The 20103-nt window shown below is 43.8% G+C and overlaps 2 protein-coding genes across 3 annotated transcripts; one reads left to right on the top strand and one right to left on the bottom strand.

The window, feature by feature from the left end:
- Positions 1-3348: 3348 nt before the first annotated feature.
- Positions 3349-19757, bottom strand: LOC142588148 (GDP-D-glucose phosphorylase 1). The gene is made up of 12 exons (XM_075699642.1): positions 19528-19757; positions 17364-17436; positions 9094-9318; positions 7880-7987; positions 6278-6328; positions 6103-6189; positions 5817-5875; positions 5154-5256; positions 4666-4766; positions 3822-3973; positions 3694-3759; positions 3349-3597 (listed from the first exon to the last, which is right to left on the bottom strand). Exons 3-12 carry the CDS (start codon positions 9289-9291, stop codon positions 3446-3448), a joined length of 1077 nt encoding a protein of 358 aa, XP_075555757.1. The 5' UTR covers positions 9292-9318; positions 17364-17436; positions 19528-19757; the 3' UTR covers positions 3349-3445.
- Positions 9860-14848, top strand: LOC142588149 (uncharacterized). 2 transcript variants are annotated; one of them, XM_075699644.1, is made up of 2 exons: positions 9860-9993; positions 11848-14848. In XM_075699644.1, the coding sequence occupies exons 1-2, from the start codon at positions 9952-9954 to the stop codon at positions 12172-12174; spliced, it is 369 nt and encodes a 122-aa protein (XP_075555759.1). In that variant the 5' UTR covers positions 9860-9951; the 3' UTR covers positions 12175-14848. The 2 variants fall into 2 exon arrangements, with proteins under 2 accessions (XP_075555759.1, XP_075555758.1); XM_075699643.1 differs by lacking the exon at positions 9860-9993 and adding an exon at positions 10041-10857.
- Positions 19758-20103: the final 346 nt, after the last annotated feature.

A 20103-nucleotide genomic window follows, 5' to 3' on the forward strand; every position in this document is an offset into this window, starting at 1 on the left:
GGAGAGAACTTGCTCAAGTCTGATTTTGGCGTGTCTACGGGTCCAATTGATTTTCCTGCACTTTCTGAACTAGCTTAGGAGGTTCTGCACTTCACTACTAGTTTCACCAGTTCAACACGGCGGCAACTGCATGTCGCCATTTGTATCACACAGTGCAGGCTTTGTGCAGGTTGTGCCATGCCGGTTCTAAAGAACTAGTTTGAACCAGCAGGAACTACTTCCCGAAGTGCAAGGCAAATTGAATGAGCCTTGCAGTTTGTTGGGATCCGATTCATGGCAAGTTTAAGTGCATGTAAGCCCTAAGCTAAAGGTATGTTTTTTTGAGCAAGCCAGAGTGGGTTACATCTATTTTGCCAAACTACATGTATCTGTCACAAGCTGACAGGTGTTGCAACTTACCTAAACCTCTTCGAGCTTTGTGAAGTGAAAGGTGCTGCCGTCGAAAGCCATGCAATTAGAACTGTCTTGTTGAGGCTTCCTCTTTTGGGGTATGTGCAACTTAAGCTGTTTGGGGCATGTGCAAGGATTTTGTTAAAACATGGCGACAGACTAGTCAATTGCTGCCTTTCCTGCATAGATTGTAGTTCATATCTGCCTATAGCTACACACATAAAGCTTATCAGGAGATGCATAGTTTCAATGACTCACTCACAATAATCTTCCTAGTACTATAGCTGCAACAGAGCGCTTTCTTCAAGTCCACTGGACACATTCTGGGCTCGTGTGGGACGCCACTGTTGGATCCGCCTAAAGTACCGTTTAGTCAGCCTGATTTGCATGCATAGTAGCAGTGATCACGAGCCCATAATGTACCGTAGTATGTCGCCGGAAGCATGCCGAACGCACGCTGCATAAACCGTGCGTTCTTTTTAGCTCCGCGCATAGCTTCCTGCTAGAGTGTCCAACTAACTGTTACCCTAGCTGTAGATTCCTTTAGAACGCGCGGTGCCTTTTCGACAAGGCGATTACAATGCGGCTTCGACAACTACCCACGCCCCACGACTTGTAAAACGAAACTTAACCAAGCAATTTGGCGCGCTTTTTGAATTCGCCACATTAAAATACGGTATAATTCATTATGCACGTTCGAGGGTTTGAGGCGCGTTAACTCCGTGATTACGGAGTAGCCGCGGCTATCTAACAGAGAAAACAGAAACACAGAGACAAAAGTTTCGTGTTTAAAGAACGCGCGCGTCGCGAATCGTCAGCAGGCGTGATGACACGGCTTGTTTTTTTTTTCGAAATCGCGATCGAAATAAGCACGCCGACTATCATCGAGTATCGGAAGAGCGCCACGTTCGTAGAGCTCGGGAGGCTCTCGTAGGCGCCTGGAGAAAGCGAGGGGCAGCCCCCGGTTTTCATTGCACCGGATGGCACCGGATTGCCGATCCTCCGCCGTCTGCTTCCGGACAACGGCGGCCGACGTCTATTTGACATCGCGCGGTAGCCGTTTTTATGAGGTCAACGAAACAGACGCCGGCGTCGCGCGCCGGCCCTCTGGATTTGGAACAGACGGCGTTCACACACACACACAAGCACCAGCAAGTGCTCGGAGACCGCTGCCAGCAAGTCTTGAGAAGATATGTGGAAGAACATATTCGGCCGGTCGACAGCCACTTACGTGAGTGCAATTGACGCCCGAAGTGCATGCGTCTGTCCGTAGCTGAAAAGGCAAGGGAATGACCGTGTGCTTTGTGTTGCGTGGCCGGCGTTAAGAAAAAAAAAACAAAAAAAAAGCGCGCCTCCACTGCGGTTGTAGAACAGACGTAGAATCAATCGCTCTTCACTAGTTCCGGAAACGATGGACCTTAGTACGTCGGGTGTAAAACGTAGCCGTTTCCACAGTTTTTTACTGCGCGACCGGTGCGCAATGCATAACAAACATACCACTCTCAGTGGCCTGCACAGCTCCTGACAAATCTTCTCGTTCGGCCTCTTTTGGGCCGACTTTGTTTCCCTGTCAGCTATGCATAGTATATACTAAACACCATTCGTTTCTTTTTCTTTTGAGTTGTTTTGTGCATACATCGCCAAGAGCCGGTGCAACCCCCAAAAAGGAAAGGGTCAACCAAGCGTAGACTCTAGAGAAGACAAGGTCGACGTGTGTACATGGTGGTTCAGACGATTTGATAAATTAAGGTTGCTTATACATGTCTATTCTGTCTCTTATTCATGCTCATTGTTGACTCATTTTGCATCTTGTTCGCATATAATATTTAAAGCACAATTATGTCTCTTGAATGTCTCGAAGTAAAAGATCAAAGAGAAAAGCACGTTCCTCTTGCATTCAGACAGTGTATACCAATACACCCAGCACTGTTTCTCAGCAAAGACCCGCTTTTTGATGGAAAATCAGTTTGATATTTTTTAATAATGTTCATGTACTAGATGTTTCGCACCCGAGCAATCCATAGCGGTCTCTTAATAGAGGCCTGTGTTACAGCAGTAGTATCTATAGCACACTTCCAGGCCCATGCATACAATTAAAGGCCCTGTTGAGGCAGTAGTGCTGCTTGAAAATTATTGAATGTTTTATGTTTATAAGTCATCTATATGTATAGCACATCTCACTGAAGTCATTGCCATAGTTTGATTGAAAGTACGGTGTATGTTTTATTAATTTACACAGTGATCAATTTTAGGCCTCTATACAGCCATGTTACATCTACTTATCGTTATTCATCAGTCCACTGATTGTGGAATACCACTTCTTGGCACTCTTTGGCCCTAACTTGCCCTTGCGCCATCAAACACTGTACATCATCATCAATTATGTCGAGCCCGTTTTCTTTAGCGCCAACACTTGGTAGACCTTTTCTTTTTCTGGCTAAGAGGTCAGGTGGGCCAACCTCGGAAGTAGCACAGACAATTTTTGACTAAGTTGGCGCTTCATAGTAAAATTTTTTTTGCGCGCACAATTGACAAGGACGCAGCAAAAATATTTTACTATGAATTCGTACCAACTCGCCCAACTATCAGTTCTGCTGAAGTTGGCGCTAATTGCACCCGTACCATTATTTTTACCTACTCTGACTGTGTAAGTTATAAGATTACCAGATAAGCCAAACCCATATGAAGTCAGCTAAGGCGACCTTGTCTTCAATACTATGCATACAGCTGAATGGGGCAGAACACTGTACGATGATACTGTGATTTGGCCTCTGTGCCGTGTTGGGGACTTGCTACCTACATCTCCAACAGCTGGGTGTGCTGCAGAACAAATAACTTTCCCATTCATGCTTCTTTTGTCTGTGATATAGTACTGTCTTATCTTATCTGTGCTTGCAGAGAAACAGCAGGACAAGAACACATGGCAATCCTGTCTTTGAATTGGCACAGGCTTTGAAGTTGCTTATATAAACAAAACAACTTTATTAGCGATTTGGTAACAAAACGTCAAGCCCTTATGGGCAAAGAAAATGCTAATGACAAGTTTATAGGGCTGTCAGCTGTTGGAGGGACTGGCGTGCAGGCTGCTGTTGCAGTTTTTGTTCATTGCCACCACTTGGGAGCGCACTTCTGCGAAGGTGTCGTCGCAAAAATTGCGGAGCTCTTGTGACACAGAGTCTTCGGTTGCAGCGAGGTATCCTTCGTTGTCTACGCGTACAAGGAGAAAAAAAATAAGGGATAGTCGAATAAGTTGGTTTGAAGCGCTTTTGCTGGCCACAAGATTTTAAAAATCATAAAGCTTACTTTTCATTATTAGATGCCCCGACAGCTCACAGAGAGCAACGTTGAATGCAGACTCGTCTTTCGTACCTAAAATGTGCAACACGAGACAATCAGTATGAAATCACGGGTAGGCAGTGATGCAGTCTCACCGTAGCAAGAATGGCGTGCCCAGAGGAATACACGAACCACTGGTTGTTCAACACGATTTGTATCGTCTGTTTTAAAGCTTGTCCCCCTTGTAACAAACAGGTTATGAGCTGTAGAAGTGTCTAGCAGCATCTGGACAAGTACCATCAGATTCCTAAAACACATTTAAAAAACAGCACAAAATTAGATTTTTGTGATTAATTTTGTGGATGTGATTCCTTCATTCTATAATACTCTCAGCCATTACAAATTCCTCCCTCTCACACCATAACAGAAATAGTTTGAAGTGAAATTAAACATAAGTAGTGCTACTTTGGGTTATGTTCTGTTCTAGCATGATATAGTATGCAAATCAACAATCTGTAGAAGAAATTTAAAGTTTAAATAAGTACTTCAATGTTCACTTACTAATTAAAAGCACATTAAAATACATTGTAATCTAGATGCTTACTATAGTTACTATATTACAGGTTTGAAGGTGCCAAGTACATTCGTATACTATAGCAATAATGAGCAGATATGTCTGAATATCAGTTTATAGCATCTGTGTCATCTTTTCTTTAAAATGCTTCAGTTGCATAGCAGTGCATAACCATCAATGGCAACGCACTGCATTCTCTTAAGAGTACTACAGAAGCAGAAAGAGTTTAGTGCTACAGAAGTGAATCCGCGCGTTATAAGGACGTTTCACAGTGTGCTAGCAAATGTACAAGTTCATGTTAGATATTGCATAGGAAAATTACCCTTAAAATGCCACATTCACACGTCACCATCAAATGCTTACTAGACTAGACAACTGAATAAATGTTCATGCATAAAGTTCCATAGGCAGATTATTTTACTCACTGAACAACAGTTTCCTTGTTGTCTTTAGTCACTTGAAAAACAAATCCCTTGGCAGGATAGTCTACAATTTCATAGCATTCGCTCCATAGGTGGTTGACCCTCTGTGTAAACGGGGATGTACTGTAAGTGCCTTAATACAATCAAATAAGAATGTTATATAATAAAGTAAGTATATAATTTGGCTGGCCATGCTTTACTTCAATGAACATTCTATTGCTGTAATGAAACCGAAAATTCAGTATCCAAGACAATATAGGTAGCAGCGAGGCAGATAGTGGTTCACTCACAGCATAAAATGTCTGTTTTCGATAGGAAAAAATGTCAAATACTCAGCGAGAGCAACTCGAAACGGTTACATTCAAGATTTTTTTCTCTCACCAATATGGCAACATACACTTATATCCGATATCTTAACAAAGATATTTTTGAATCAGATGTGACTAACAAGGTTTGACTGTACAATCTATGTGACAAAGCCATGAACTCACAGCTGTTTCAATGTAAAGCCTATGTTCCAGGTAATAGAGGTGGAAGTGGTGGTGATTCACCGAGGCATGGCCACCAAGGCTGTTGAAACCAAGACGGAAATTTCTGAAAACAGTCCAAATTCCACTTTGTCAAGAACAATATTTTTCTTTCAGGCCACTCGGCGTCAACAAAAATCTATTCGTTCAATTTATTCACTGAGAATCTAGCTTTGGTAAACTTTGCATAGTCTACGATAAGCTAAAAATCTGTTTACTTAAAACACATGCCCTTTTCTGCGCAGAACAATGCGGTGAGAAAAATGGCTGAAGAGAGCACACTGATGAGGCATGTATAATTACAGGTGCCACCATAAGATGGCATCACCAATGCAATCATACATTTGCAGTTATGATATCATGGATTTTCATTTTGCCAAGTACTCTTTCCCTGCTAACTTTGTTTGCAGTGTATTCATTGGCTTGGCCATACTTCATTTACAGAGGGATGAAATCGCCTTCTGTACATGTGTGCTCATGTAATAACCCACAATACTGCTAATATGCACATTCGATTCAACTTTAGACTATTGCACAAAAATATGTGGTCTCTGGGACTCGGAAATGAAATAAGTCCAATGTATTTTTACAATGCTTGATTTAGATAGAGTAGCTGTAATCACTTACGGACTGCCACTTAGTAGCACCATATCAATTGCCAGACGCAGTGACATGGGCGTGAGTATCTGTTCAGGATGAAGGTGAGCAGTACAACACAAATTAGCCAAACCAATGACTCAAGCAAAAAATGTGCAGGAGAATAAAGAAGTGTGTGCAAATAAACAAAAAATGTCCTAAAGAAAGTGAAAGTACTCTCTTAACATGCAAGTCAAGACAACAATTTATGAAATGAAGTAATTAGATAAATTCCAGGGGTTATGTCTAGAAGCACACCACAAACAGTATCGCAAACCTGTGGCAGACAGTTGTACAGGCTGGGAACTAGCAGAGAATTGCAGTACTCAACCGGGCTGACATTGATCACCACCCAGTGCCCCACCTGCAAGACAAGGCCTATAGATGACGAGAAACAATGCAGGAGGCATGAGCTATTGTACCTAATTAAAACAGCCGATTCCACTGCTTACTTCTTTTGCACTGTCTTGTTCTTTGTTGACATTCTTCAGAGAAAACAGCATCTGGCAGAAGGAAAAAAAAAAAAACAGTTCGTTGATTGCTTAAGGGAACATAGTTCAAATGTAAGGAATTATTGTGACGGTCGTCTAGCTGTCTGCTCATTTTCAAGAGTGCAGCTGTGCAACTTTGTTAAATGATTGTGTAATTCTTTCTAGACAAAGATAAGGACATGCATGAAATTATAGAGGCACGAACTATGGGGTGGTACAGTGAAAGGTGTTAGCACAGCGTCTGTCGACCCGCTTGATAAAGGGACGTCATTTTCGAAAGGAGCGGTACAATGTTTTGACCAGAAGTGGCACGGTTGCACATGATGTATCAATGTATGAATTTTCCTGAGAATGAACTGTTAGCGGATCGTGGCGTCTGTGTCTCCCGTTTGTCCTTGTCTGCTAGCACTAAAATGTTATCGAAGTTCTTTATTATCTACATACCGCAGTTTTACGAATATAACGCAAGCTATTTTTTCGAAATTCTCGGCCTCAGTGGCCCCAGAATGTGCCTTGAGTTATGTTTGTTGTGTGACATGAATATAACAGAATTTTAAAAAAAATTTCATTTTTGCATGCCTGCTGTTGTTTCGCCTCATGCAAGAGCAGTGAGTTGGAAGTTGCTACTGTATATTTTGCGCTGTCATAAGTGTAGTTATGATGTATTAATCTCAATCTTGCTTTGTGTAACGGAGGACGACGCCTTACTTGCCGACACTGACAAAGACATCGGCACTTGTCTTTTCACTTTATTTTGCAGTTTGCAGTAATGATTAATGAAGCCCAGCAACCATCTCTGTTTACGCACTGTTTCCTGTTTGTGGCATCACTTTTCATTATAAATGTAATATATATTTCTTTCTGTGAGACCAAAGCTCCCCCATCGTGTTATATTCGCGGTCACGTTACATGCAAATATGGTACGTAGATAGACATGCGAGTCGTGCCGGAGCCAGCCGTAAGTCTGAGTGAGTCGATGCAAGCATGAGTGTGAGTCCAAGCGAGTTGAAGCCTGAATCACACATGGTTCCAATTGTCTTTCAGTTCACGGGAGTAGGCTGCACCTACCCACGATCACCTAACGACTTAAATGGTGGTTCCATGAATTTGAGTGACAAGTGTGACTATCCAAGCTTGTGATTCTGATGGCACATTCGACTGCCCTTCGAGAGTGTTGTCAAACTGCTCTCATGGTCGTGTCAAGCAACATTGAAGCTTTATTAAACAGGCAAAGTACTTTAGTAACATTATTCTGGTTCTGTTAACACTACAGGAACGTACTTATTGAAGCTTTGCAGAATTGCCTGGAATCAATCAATTGAACGTGCCTTCAGTGAGCTTGTCCAAGTCTGACATTGTTAAGTCTAGATAGAGTCTAATGCAAGTTCAGCAAGGTTAGATTTATGGCTAGTGTGAGTCTGTGTAAGCGCAGCTGAGTTGAATGTGGGTAAGTCTGAGTGAGCCCTATGCCAAAGCTACATTTTGCGAGCGAGTCTGAGTGAGTTTCGTTTATTTTGCCGAACCACCTGGATCTGTCACAAGTCGACAAGCATCGCAACTTACCTCTCCATCTTTGAGCTTTGTGAAGTTAAAGAGGCTGCCGTCAAATGGCATGCAAATGGAACTGACATGTTGAGGCTTCCTCCTTTCCTGGGCTCTCTTCGTGTTGAGCTGTTGGGCAAGTGAAAAGATTTTGTGAACACACAGCGATGCAGCTCACTCTACTTATGACTTTCCTGCATAGCTTGTAGTTGTATTTGCCTGAAACTACGCGCACACATGCAGCCTATCAGGAAATGCGTAGAGGTCATAACTCTCTCTCTCTCAAATGCTTTACTGTTACTATCACTGCAACACAGCGACTTTTCAGAGTCCACTGGACACACAACATTCTGGGCAAGTGTGATATGTCAGCCCGTTAAAGAAACTTAAAATATGGGATGCCAACCCACAGTGCTTGCAAACACTTGAGTCTCTAGCCTGTTAATGCGCTTGTAGATTTTCTTTTGGAGCACACGAGTCAAACATTTTTCTCAGTGAAGCTTACGTATCACTATAGCTTGCGAATCTCTTCCACCAGGTGTGCTCTTTCAACTTCCATGAGTTTCCAGCGCAACTGCAAGGTCCGCTCTTCAAGTTCTAATTGCTGCTTTCTCATTTCTTGTTTTGCTGTATCTTTATGTAGACAGTGACTGACATAAAACTCTCATGAATGAATGACACATTGGGACACGCATAAATTACAATATACGTCTACAGGCATTCTAATCCAATTTGGAGCCTCATTAGGGCTGAAAAGTAATAGTTCTAGTGACCTGTCACAATGGCTCAGTGGTTATGGCATTTCACTGCTGAGGTCGAGGCTCTCGGTTTGATCCCGGCCACGTCGACTGCACTTCAATGGGGACACAAAATGCAAAAATGCTCGTGTAGCGTGCATTGGGCGCATGTTGCAAAAAACCCCAGATGGTCATAATTCATCCGGAGTACTCCACTACAGCGTGTCTCATGATATGGTGGTTTTGGCACGTAAAACCCCCAAATCATATGATATTCTTTAGGCTATATGTAGTGAACAGTAATAGTCTAATAGGTAACACGATTTGACCTATCTTATTTCGATACTTACACAAATTTTCATCGCCTATTCTAATTGTGCAAGCATCGGCAGAGATAGCGTACAAGAATCAGGACAAATTACATAAAGCAATTAAATTACTAGTTAACATAACTTACTCAACGGCAGTATTACGTTCCTGCTAGGATTAATGGTTTACCTGCGCCACGAATCCGTATTTCCCGGGCAGTATTCGCGTCTCCAGTTTTTCCAGCTTGTACCAGAAGTGGCCGTTGGCCATGGCCTCGTTCCATTTGGACTGCAACAGCTCATCGAAGCGGGTCGGCTTTGGCTCACGGCTCGGCGCCACGTCGTACACGAGATCCTCCTCTCCGTACTCGAACTCCTTCAGCTTCATGGTTCCGCCGAAAAACAGCCGCCTCTTCTGAATGAATGAACGAACGAATGAATGAACGAATGAATGAGAGACGTAACACGTTAAAAAAAAAAAAAAGCGTTCGCGAAGCTTGAATGATCGCGCGTCGTCCAATGACCCCCCCTTGCGGAAGTGCTTTTGTGATCCGAAACGGAGGAGAATACTTTCAAGGTGAGACGCGAGAACAGCAGCTGCTGTTCCTTGAGAAGCGCTCGCCGTCAAAGGCCAACTGCTCGTCGCTAGCCGGCGTCACGGCTTGTTTTTTGAAATCGCGACTGCCGGCTAATCAGCGCTAGCGGGGTAGCGCCACGTTCACGTTCGAAGAACTCGGGGAGCCGTTGTGTGAGCCACTCGCTGGCGTCCGGAGAAAGCGAGGGGGCAGCCCGGGTTTTTTATTGCACCGGCTGCGACTGGCCACTGTGATATGCATCGATTTGCTTGCTCCCTCTCTGTGGCCGCATGTGCGGGTCCTTTTTCTCAGCCCTTTCCTTCCGGCCGATGTCCGTTTCACACCGCGCGGTAGCTTGTTTACGAGGTCAATGAAAGAGACGCCGCCAATGCCGGCTCTTGGGATTTAGAACAGACGACCTTCACACGCCAGCAGCAGCGACCATACGGAGAACATCGCCAGCGAATCTTGAGATGATGTGGAAGAACATATTCGGCCGGTCGACGACCATCTACGTGAGTGCCGAGGCGCATGCAAACGAGATGCAGATATCTCGTCCGTGGGTGAAAGGGAACGGAATGGGCACATGCGTTGTACTGCGTAGCCGGCGTAACAAAAAAAAAAAAAAGAAAAAGAAAGTGCGCCTCTGCTACGGTGGCAAAATAAACGTAGACTCTTCGCAAGTTCGGTTAACGATTCTGCAAAACGCAGCCGTTTTCGACAGTTTCACCGCGGATCGACCGGCGCGCAAATGCATGAGAAACATCCCTTCCAAACCGTGCCTCGCGTACGTAGCTTCCAACAAATCTCTCGTTTGACCTCTTTCTTGCCGACTTTGTTTCCCCTGTCAACCTGTCAGCAGAGTGGACAAACGACGCGCGTTTTCCATGCTTTCACGTTCTTTTGTACACACATCGCCAAGCGCCGGCATAGCCAAATATATACATATATAGCCGTGTGCGCGGCAGAAACAGACTTGCCTGTTTCGTCCCGGGGCCGCGCTGACAGTCTGCATGTGACAAAGCGTGAACAGCTGTGCGCCTTTGTTCTAACACTGCAATTGGTGGCCGGATCACCCGGACTCGTACCAGCGGTCGAGCGATCTGCGTCACGTATGCATATGCGAGCGCCCGGAGGTTTGGTACTGCGCGATTACAAGACGCGCTCGCTCGCGAGACGGCCCTGTTTCCTCGACTTCTCCGATAAACGCCGGGAACGCGAAAGAAAAGCAGAGATAAACGCAGAGGCGGTGGGAGTCGCTGTACTCGGGCGTCTACGGCGCAACTATGGACGAATCGAGCAAGTGCTGCGACAAAAAGAACGGCAGTAACAATGGTCGTGGGACGCATGTCGGCACGTCGTCTACGACGTACGGGTCGGTGAGTTTGGTTTTTACCACGCCGGAAATCCGCTGGAACGTCGCACTCGATATTCGGAGCCGGGAACACTCGACAGAGTGACACATTTGTTGCGGTTTTGCACTGGTTGTCAAAGCTAGCCAAATGCGCAGATGGGTCAGGGGATGTATGTAGGGCACTGAGCCTCAACTGTGGGTGATCCGAGTCGCAGTGAAAGTAAAATAAAATGGGCTGGTAATCAGCTTGGCCTTCAGGACGCACCCCTCTGCTCTGTTAACTCCTGTTCGTGATAAGTGCCACGGCGGCATCTTGCACATTTTGATGCGCTTGCAAACTGTGCTCGGCAATGAGGCACACGTGGCTCACTGAAAGCTTCACAAAGCACTAGCAGGTATGTGAACCTGCGATAAAGAAAACTCGTTAGCATAGACCGGAAGTATCACTGTACATTAGGATAAGCTTCTTTTGTTCTCTTATCAGAGACAGTAACGAGAAACCAAAGAATATTAGAGATACCGTATGCTATTTATCCTTTCTATAGTTCTCCTTACAAATCTTTCCTACATTTATCATTTATCGAGTGTTAGTGACAGTGGCTACGGTGTTCCGATGCCGAGTGCAAGGTCACAGGTTTGACTCCCACCTACCACATCGCAATGAGGGCGAAATGCAAAAATGTTTTGTGTACTTAAGAGTTATGTACATGTGAAATAACCCCTGGTAGTTTATTCCAGAGCCAGCCCTCCGCTACAACGTCACTCAAAGCATCTGTACTCGTCACATAGCGGAGTTTTTTTAACAGTACGACACGGGCCAAAGAGGCACAGGGACGGGCACTTTGTTCTGTTCCTCATTCCTTCGTCTTGTGTTGCATTATTAAAAGAACCTGCCTAGTGACAGGATGTACCAATCAACCCAAACGAACAGGCTGCTGCGTATTTGCTTTGAGATTCTAAACCCTACAGTTTGATTTTACTTTCTAGCGAAGATAACATGACATGCTCGCTGCAGATGGAAGTGGCCGACAATCCAACAGCGGGTGTATCGGAACAAGCCCCAGACGTACGGGCAGGCGGTGACCACAGAGGGATTGAGGATATCGAACTGGCAGCAGGCCTCGCACGGGACAATGACAGCATTGTGTGGGACCCAAAGCCTTGCAACTGCGTTGCTGACGGACCGAAGTGCCGCGAGTGCTTGGCAGCGGGGAGGAATGCCGTAAAGGTGCAAATGGAGTCTTGGTCCGTGGAGAAGACTGTGATATTTGGCATAATCCTCGGCGCTTTCTTCATCTGGGCAGTCGTGTTTGGCATCTGCCTCAATGTGTTCAAGCTCTAAAGTGCAGCATCATTGTAAATGTCTGTGTTGCACATGAAATTTTTAGTTGAAGCGAAATCATAATGGAACTCTGATGCTGTCTGTCCAGTGAACTATTGGTGATTAGTCGCAAAGCCAACTGTGCAAAGTGTCACTTTTATACCAAAGGTTGTTTGAAGTTTCACTGCCAAAGTCATGAGCAGCGTGTCGTGCAGGGTAACCAATGGATGAGGTCGCACAGGTTGCGTTCTGCTTAGCTGAGGAGAGTGTGTTGGGAGGCTAGTTAGTAACACATATTTTTGGGAACTTAAACTGCGCTAGGGACGAGACACTGAAGTGCAAGAAGACAGGACAAACAAAGACTACCAACTGGTTTATTGGAACTACATTAAGCTGCGTTATGGACGAGATACCGAAGTAGGAGACGGGATGAACGCAGATCAACAACTGGTTTAGTGAAACTTGTGGTTTCAGTAGACCAGTTGCTAGTCTGTGCTTGTCATGTCTGCTTCCACTTCGGTGTTTCGTCCCAGCGCAGTTGAAGTCCCCAAAAATACTACTTAGTTGAGTTTCTGCTTTGTTTTGTGTACATGTGCCAATGACTGGAAAAAGGTTAAGCATTGTGAAACTTTCACTGTGCAGCACGGAACTGGTAGCTGCAATATGGTAGCAGCACAGTGGGGTGCATATTGCAACTTTTGGATATAAGACGGGTGCACCTGCTCTCAGGCATTTGTCTTTTAATGGCTCTGGTGTTATAAATCCTTTCTTGCAGTTGGAATTAACAGTAAGGTCCACTGTTAACGGGAATGTGCAGCTAATATGCTGCTATCAGTTATCACTTTGATATGCCACACAAGAGCATGGAATAATTTTTTGTGTACAAAATGCACATTTGATTGATTGTACATATTACTTCTTTTTAGTTAAGCGTTGCCTTTAACAGTGGACTGTAGTGTACATTTTGGGACCCCTGTATGGAGTCTGTATCGGGCAGCTTTTGCAACAGAACTGCCATTCGGCTGTGAACTTGCAAAGATTTTAAATGCGAAAGCATTAAATGGCTCACGAAGCGGAAAACTCGGCGGTGTGGCCAGAGGTGCTGCAACAAGTCACATGGTCACAGCCCACCAGAGGGGGTGCATGGGCTGCTGAGTTCCTCGAAGCACCACCAGATGGAGCTCACCTCTATGCATGCACTGCGCAGCCGGCCAGGCGGGGCAAACAAAAAGAGAACTAGAAAGCTCGCCTCGCACATAACGTTCGCTGCAAGCGTTTACCAGTAAAGATTGCATAAGTTGCGACAACTGTGTGGCCGGTCTATATACAGCACCTATAGCGTCGCGGCGCTACCAGTTGGTGCAGTGATTTCGGTAAGACGAACCTTCGATCTTATTCAACATCTGCGCCCGGCCCCTTTTGGATGTCCACACAATTACACCAACAAGGCTGAGGCGTGATCAGAGAGATGTTTCAATGCTTTCGCATTTATTTATGTAGGAATACCTAAGTGCCCTTCAATTTTTTTATTTTCGTTTCTGAATGTCTCAGAAATATTAGTTTTAGTCAGTTGCGTACATTACGTGTTTTAGCAAGGGATCTCAGGATGAAAATACAAAGCATTGGTGCTGACATCTGGTGGTGGTATGTTGAAACCAGGGCTTGTATATTGTAAGAATCAGTTTCAGTCGACTTTATTCCATTCTTATTTTCCAGTGCTCATGACTGGCCAATTTTGGTGATAACATAGGCAGTGTGCTACTTGGATCACTGATGAAGCTCAAGAAGTAAAAGAATTAGAATAAAATTGGTGCATCATACTGGTCCAAAATGGGCCAGAACGGTTTTATCTTGTGTAGTGCTTCTTGACAGAAAAAAGTGTAGTATTAGGGAATTAGCATAACTGCAAGGACCTTTGCGCCAACACAGAAAAGTACGTATCTTTCAGAATGCAATAAAAAGGCCAGTGAAATGTGGTTGAATACTTCATCACAAGATATCGCAACTGGTGCTTCAATTTACAGCTCCGTCTCGGTATTCCCTTACAGAGTTTACATGCCAGCTAAAATTGTCCATTTTGCCAGGAGCATCATAGAAATTTTGTCCCATTTTGCACTGTTTTATTTGCACCATGTTATTGGCTTAACTGCTTCTGCTGTGAGAAACAATGACTAATTTTGACTATGTTAAATTACCTTATGTAATGGAACCTGTGGCAATGAACAAAGGGAGCACATGTCGAACTTTTTGCAATCTGTGATCGTTTACAGTTGTGATATCTTCAATATAAAAAGATCTTATTTTCAAAGTATCATCCATTTGCTTACACAATGGGAGACCCTGAATACCTGTAAATCACTGTTTTTATTGTCTTCAACTATCTGAGTTGGGCCCTAGCTGCAGCTTCCTAATAGTAGTAATAGATCAAGCTTTAACTATCTATATCGTAGGGACAACGGAACACTGGCTGAATGTGCTCATAATTGAGAATTGTGACTTGTAGATAAAAATGAAACTGGATGGGATTCGATAAATTTTTGAATAATAAATTTTTACTTGTTTCATAATATAATATGCAATTTTTAATTTCAGAATGTGCTGTGTATGTGTTTGAGGGAATTGCATAAACTGTTGTGATCAGCGTGTGAAATGCGAGTTTTTATATATACAAATAAATAGAGTGACACCTCTTCAACTGTTGATGACTCAATATGCAGCAGTGAAAAATAGCAAGTTTCTGCTGGAATTACAGCACACACTTCAGTTTAATATATCAAACCATATCTTGCAGTTACACCGCCTACCCAATCTGAGTTTCTGCATGCTATCTACCCTAGGCATTTTGCAGACATTTCACAAGGAACAAAAAAGCCACCATAGAGTATAATTATTTGACACTCAGCTTATCACACTTCTATATTGTGATACAGTTGGTTTTTCTGCGATGATTATTTATTTTAAACAACCAGAAACTATACAATAGGCACTGTAACACAAACTGGTAAAAAGAAACAATACCTATGCCTTTCTCTTTTTTTTTCTGTCTCTGTGAGAGCGAGAGAGAAAGAAGGAAAGGCAGGAAGGTTAACCGGGCAGACATGCGCAGTGCTACCCTGCATGGCGGAAGACTGGATGAGGGATTAAAGTGCAGTAAAGGTTGTGAACTTTATTTGTGTCTTGCTTGAGCATGCTAGGGTGAGGAGGCTAGCGTTGCAACATTTCGCAAGACGTTCTCAACCTCTTGACTCTGCAAGGTCACTAAACCCCAAACCCTTGTAAGTATGCATGTGCCATTAGCACAAGAATCATGACCGTAAAAGCGCCAGTGTGGGTGCAGTGGTGCTTTTAACTTTAGGGTACTAGTAACGTCATCAGCCAATTTTCAACTAAACTACAGGGCAAAGGTCTGTTCCAGGTATCTCGAATTATCCCTGCCAAGGGCCAACCAAGGCAATCTCTTGCCTGTAGTACCCCTTATCTCTCAATCTAATCCTCTGCTACTCTATACTGCATTTCTCTTCCCTTGGCAACCATTTAGTTAAGCCACAGAATAAGCCACCAATTATATCTGCTGCACACTTCATGTGACGCGCCTTACTCTACTAGTGCTAATCTCAACTAGAATGTAATCTACTCAACTAGAATGTAATCTACTGTCATGAGTTTTAATTTCATACAGCTGTCTTTTTCTATGTCAGCCTTACAGCTTCCATTGTCTGTTCTACTGCTGATTGTGCAAGCCCTCGGCTTGCTTTGTTATCCTACAAGTCTACAATAGGTCATTGTTGGCACAATGCAGCGATAACTGTTTTCATGAGACATCAGGAAGCTGTCATTCAAGGCTTGGAAGTGCCATCTAAATGCAATCCCACCTCTTCTTTAGGTAGATTTATCCCATTTAGTTCTGTATTGTAAATTGTCAATTGGAAAAAATTGTACCCCCCTAGAACAAAGTGCTACCACATTGCCAAATTCCCAGTTTATTGGCACAAAATGACTTGCTGCAGCAGTGAACGCTGCGGTTTTCGGCGTCATATTACGCAAGTGACAAAAATGATGTTACAGGCCTCTTTATTAGCATCTAACCAACGCACAGAAGTCACTACCATGTTCAGGGCACAACACTACAAGCACACACTTTTGTACAACTTAAAGGGGCCCTGAAACACTTTTCTAACTAATCATAGAATGACCTCACTATTAAAGGATGTCTCACAAACTACATGGCACAAAATATTTTTTGTATCTGTAAACTATGAGTGCAGTTATTGCATCAATATCTGACATTCTCTCTCCGTTCGTCTCCACTAGCACACTGGAAGCGACACAGCACAGAAGCCAAAAGGAAAAAGCCCCGGCCAAAAGTTGAGTGTCGCGGTGGTGATAGGGCTGGTCACAGCACCCCCGTGTTGGCTGCAGTAGACTAAGCTACACAGCATGCCGCTTCCACCTAGGAGGCCATGCGCAGTGCCAAGACGAAGTGACATCTCTGTCTTTTTGAGATGGCAGACATTCATTTAGTTGACTCAAAATTAGCAATTATGTGTGACTCAGAATGCTCTCGAGATCATGAAATCAGCCAATAGGGTTGGTGGGCCAGCTGCTTAGGGTGACACTGTGCGATTGCATTGTGGAAACGAGAGCAAGCAATTTTTTTTTTTTTTTGACATGAGAGTGCAAATTCCCTCCTTGCTGCACGTGGTGCAGTAATATTTGGCTTACATGTTCACAGTAGCCTCTGCAACAGGTCGGCAGCATCTTCTTACTATATTAAAAAAAGTTTTAGGGCCCTTTTAAGGTTGTGCACATATGAGAGAATTATTGCGCATACAAAAATAATGTAATAAATGTTTGTTCAAATACAAAGTTTAGTTGTAAATCACCTGTAAAAATGGCATAAACACACACCTGTAACACCTGCTTTGCGGTGGTTCACACAACACACGCACAGCATCTTTTGTGCATGATTTTATCTGATAATATGACAGTAATTCGCTTCTATATGCATATACAGTTGAACATTATATGTAATGAAATAAATTTGTGTCTCACGGATATGAGCATGCAATGAATATATGCTTATAATTAATATTGGATAAAATGAATGTATTTTCGTATCAAATGCAACTTAGTTATTACAAAGTCTAACTGTATACAGAAAAGTAAGTACTACGATATTAATCTTGATTGACTTGGAGTAGACCACGTACCGCTTATCTGTTCTTTACTTGGGCAGGAATGGCGGTAGAGAAATGAATCTTGCACATCCGAGGTAGCAGAGTCCTGTCAGCAAAGAAATCCTCTTAATCTCTTGCACCACACTTCTATGCGCCAACAATAATAGTCAGCCAACAAAGTAACATGCCTAATTCCTGAAGACAAGAAAATAATTTTTCCATGTGACACAAATAACCATTTCTTTAAAGTAAATATATTGCTCCGCACATGATAAACCTTTCAGGCACTCTGCACAGCAGAAGCAAGAAGGTGGTCAAGGCGTGTTCGAGTTAAGTATGACAGTGAGTCTGTATTGACGCGCATACTTGATTATCTTTATCTGGCAACCACATTTCACCGGCTAAAAAGTGCTTAAGGTTATCGCTCAGCGCAAGACGTGCCTTTCTGTATCGGACATTTCCTGAATGTCATCGATGGTTCTATCTGTTGCCTATGTTGTCACCGACCCTTGTGTCATCAAATTCTGCATGCGACGCGAATGCTGGCGCACATTCTAGAACTTGTGCTAGCACCAGCAATTCTGCTGGAAGGTTCACTGGGCCATGTATAGATAGCCGACTTGTCTGATCTGCAGATATGATTTTCAATGATCAATGAGTGTGCTTGCTGCCTTCGTTGTGCTCGAGTGTTGCCTGCTTTTCTAGACACAGGTTAGCTCGATAAAAGCTTAACATTCTAATGTCATGATTTTGACAGTGCCTTATGTTATGCCATCATAACAGCATTGACAATATGGCCCGGAAGATCATGAGAGTTGCAAAACAGCATGCAAGCTTCACTTGGATAGAGTTCAATGAATAAAAGGGGTGACACATGAGTCAACACATGACACGTAAGTGTGCTCAAAAACAACTACTTTAGGTGTGGTAGTTGCCGTGACTTCCTTCAGCTCTCAGCAAAACTAGATTCAACAACTGTAAACTCAAAACCACTATTTTAACAACGCTCTAGTTGTTCAGCTCCTCAGTGAAACTATTTTCGACAACTGTGTGCTCAAAACTGCTAGTTTAACAGGGGTAGTTGCCGTGACTTCCTTCAGCTCTCAACACAACTATAGCTGCCACATAACTGCCACAGTTTCTTTAGGCAGCCGCATAGAGATCGTCTATACATTTGTTCAACACTTGTGGCTGTTGTAACATATTAACAGTAACGATAAAGGATTATAACGCAAGCATGCTTCTTTTAAGCTAATATCACGACTACCACAAAGTCGGTTTCTATGCTTCTTATTGTAAGCGTTATTGTCACAACAGAAGCGATCCAGAAATAACGGCAATGGACAACTACAAGGCACAGGGATCAAGTTCTCCAGCAATGAGACCTAAAAACAATTTTACCTTCAGTCTGTGAACACGCATACTTGCTGCTGTGAACATTGCCAATGTACTGTGAATTAGGACACATAACTATATGGCGTACATACTGTTTAAATCCAGCTTTGAAAAAAAAAAAGAAATAGTGATAATAAAAGACTGCCAAAGCAGAAACTAAAGCACCACGTTTACAGCAGAAGCTGTAAGCCCTTGCATGGCTGTGGACTACACATGTTAGCGTAGTAGTAATGTAGCCAACGACAAGAGCGACAAGCCAAAAAGGGCTGTGCGTAACAGTTTCGTGAGATTTTTATTACTACGCTTGTGTATGAATTTACGATGAATCAAATTGGTACCAAGCACCAGCCAAGAGAGACACCGCAGTCTCGGCCCACTATTGCAAGCGCAGCACTTCGTTTACATGGTTGAAAAACAATTTGCGTGGAAGATCTGTAATTCTTTAATGTTAATTACAGGTTCATGATGCAAAACACAAGGCCCATAAATGCTCAACATAACTGAGGCATCTAGAGTAAACATAAAATGCGCGTTAACATCGTACGAACTTTTGATGATGTGAACATCTTACGCAACTATGGGAGATTCCTACGATCGGAATTTAACTGCAGTTACAGCAGTCTGACGGTGTGATCGTGCGTCCAGTGCAAATTTGGCATTTGCTTTGCTCGGTGAACGTAGTATTTGTATTTGCATAGCACAAAGTTTCGACGATGCGAACATACGAGCTCCGGCATATTCGTATCACAGGCACTGGACTGCAGGACTGCAGTTTCCGTCAGACGGTGTGAGGGTAGCTTACCGCCGCAAAGGGTGTAGGCAGCGAACTTGCCAAGTCCCTTCAGGTGGCGACTGTGGTACCACACGTACGCCGACGCGCCTAGAAGTCCACCAGTGCCAACAAGACGGCACGCCAAGCAATCGTCGGTTTCGGAACCTGGCTGCTTCGTCATTAGATTGCCTAATGTTGCGCAATTCCTACGGTCTGCGGAGCACTACGATGCCGCAAGCCCGCAACACCGGACCCGCAAGTTGCGCCACAGAACACCTATACAAACTTAGAGAAGGGAAACTGTACCTTCCACAGTGCTACGGAAATAAGCGTAGCGGTGGCGTCGTGAACTAAAGTATGCGACCACGGGTGGCGCTGTACAACAGGAAACGGAAACGGGGTTTTGCACAGTTTACCAGGTGTTCTGTGGCTTTACTGGGTTTCTGGCTGCTGCGCCTTGATCGTGCTCCCGCGAGTTTAGTTGCTGTGTGGCAAACGTAACGCCTACATATGTATGTAGGCGCTACGTTTGCCACACAGCAACCAAACTGGCGGGAGCACGATCGAGGCGCAGCAGAATACATGTAGCACTGAGTCATATCGAGT

Source organism: Dermacentor variabilis, chromosome 7 (genome assembly GCF_050947875.1).
Source record: "Dermacentor variabilis isolate Ectoservices chromosome 7, ASM5094787v1, whole genome shotgun sequence".
In the NCBI taxonomy this organism is placed as follows: Eukaryota; Metazoa; Arthropoda; class Arachnida; order Ixodida; family Ixodidae; genus Dermacentor; species Dermacentor variabilis.

Coding starts and splice junctions, on each gene's coding strand:
- LOC142588148 (XM_075699642.1), bottom strand. CDS start 9,291: ATGAAGCTGAAGGAGTTCGAGTACGGAGAGGAGGATCTCGTGTACGAC. Junction 5,876..6,102: donor TGTACAACTGTCTGCCACAG/GTTTGCGATACT, acceptor CATCCTGAACAG/ATACTCACGCCCATGTCACT. Junction 3,760..3,821: donor GGCACGCCATTCTTGCTACG/GTGAGACTGCAT, acceptor TGCACATTTTAG/GTACGAAAGACGAGTCTGCA.
- LOC142588149 (XM_075699643.1), top strand. CDS start 10,765: ATGGACGAATCGAGCAAGTGCTGCGACAAAAAGAACGGCAGTAACAAT. Junction 10,858..11,847: donor CGTCTACGACGTACGGGTCG/GTGAGTTTGGTT, acceptor TGCTCGCTGCAG/ATGGAAGTGGCCGACAATCC.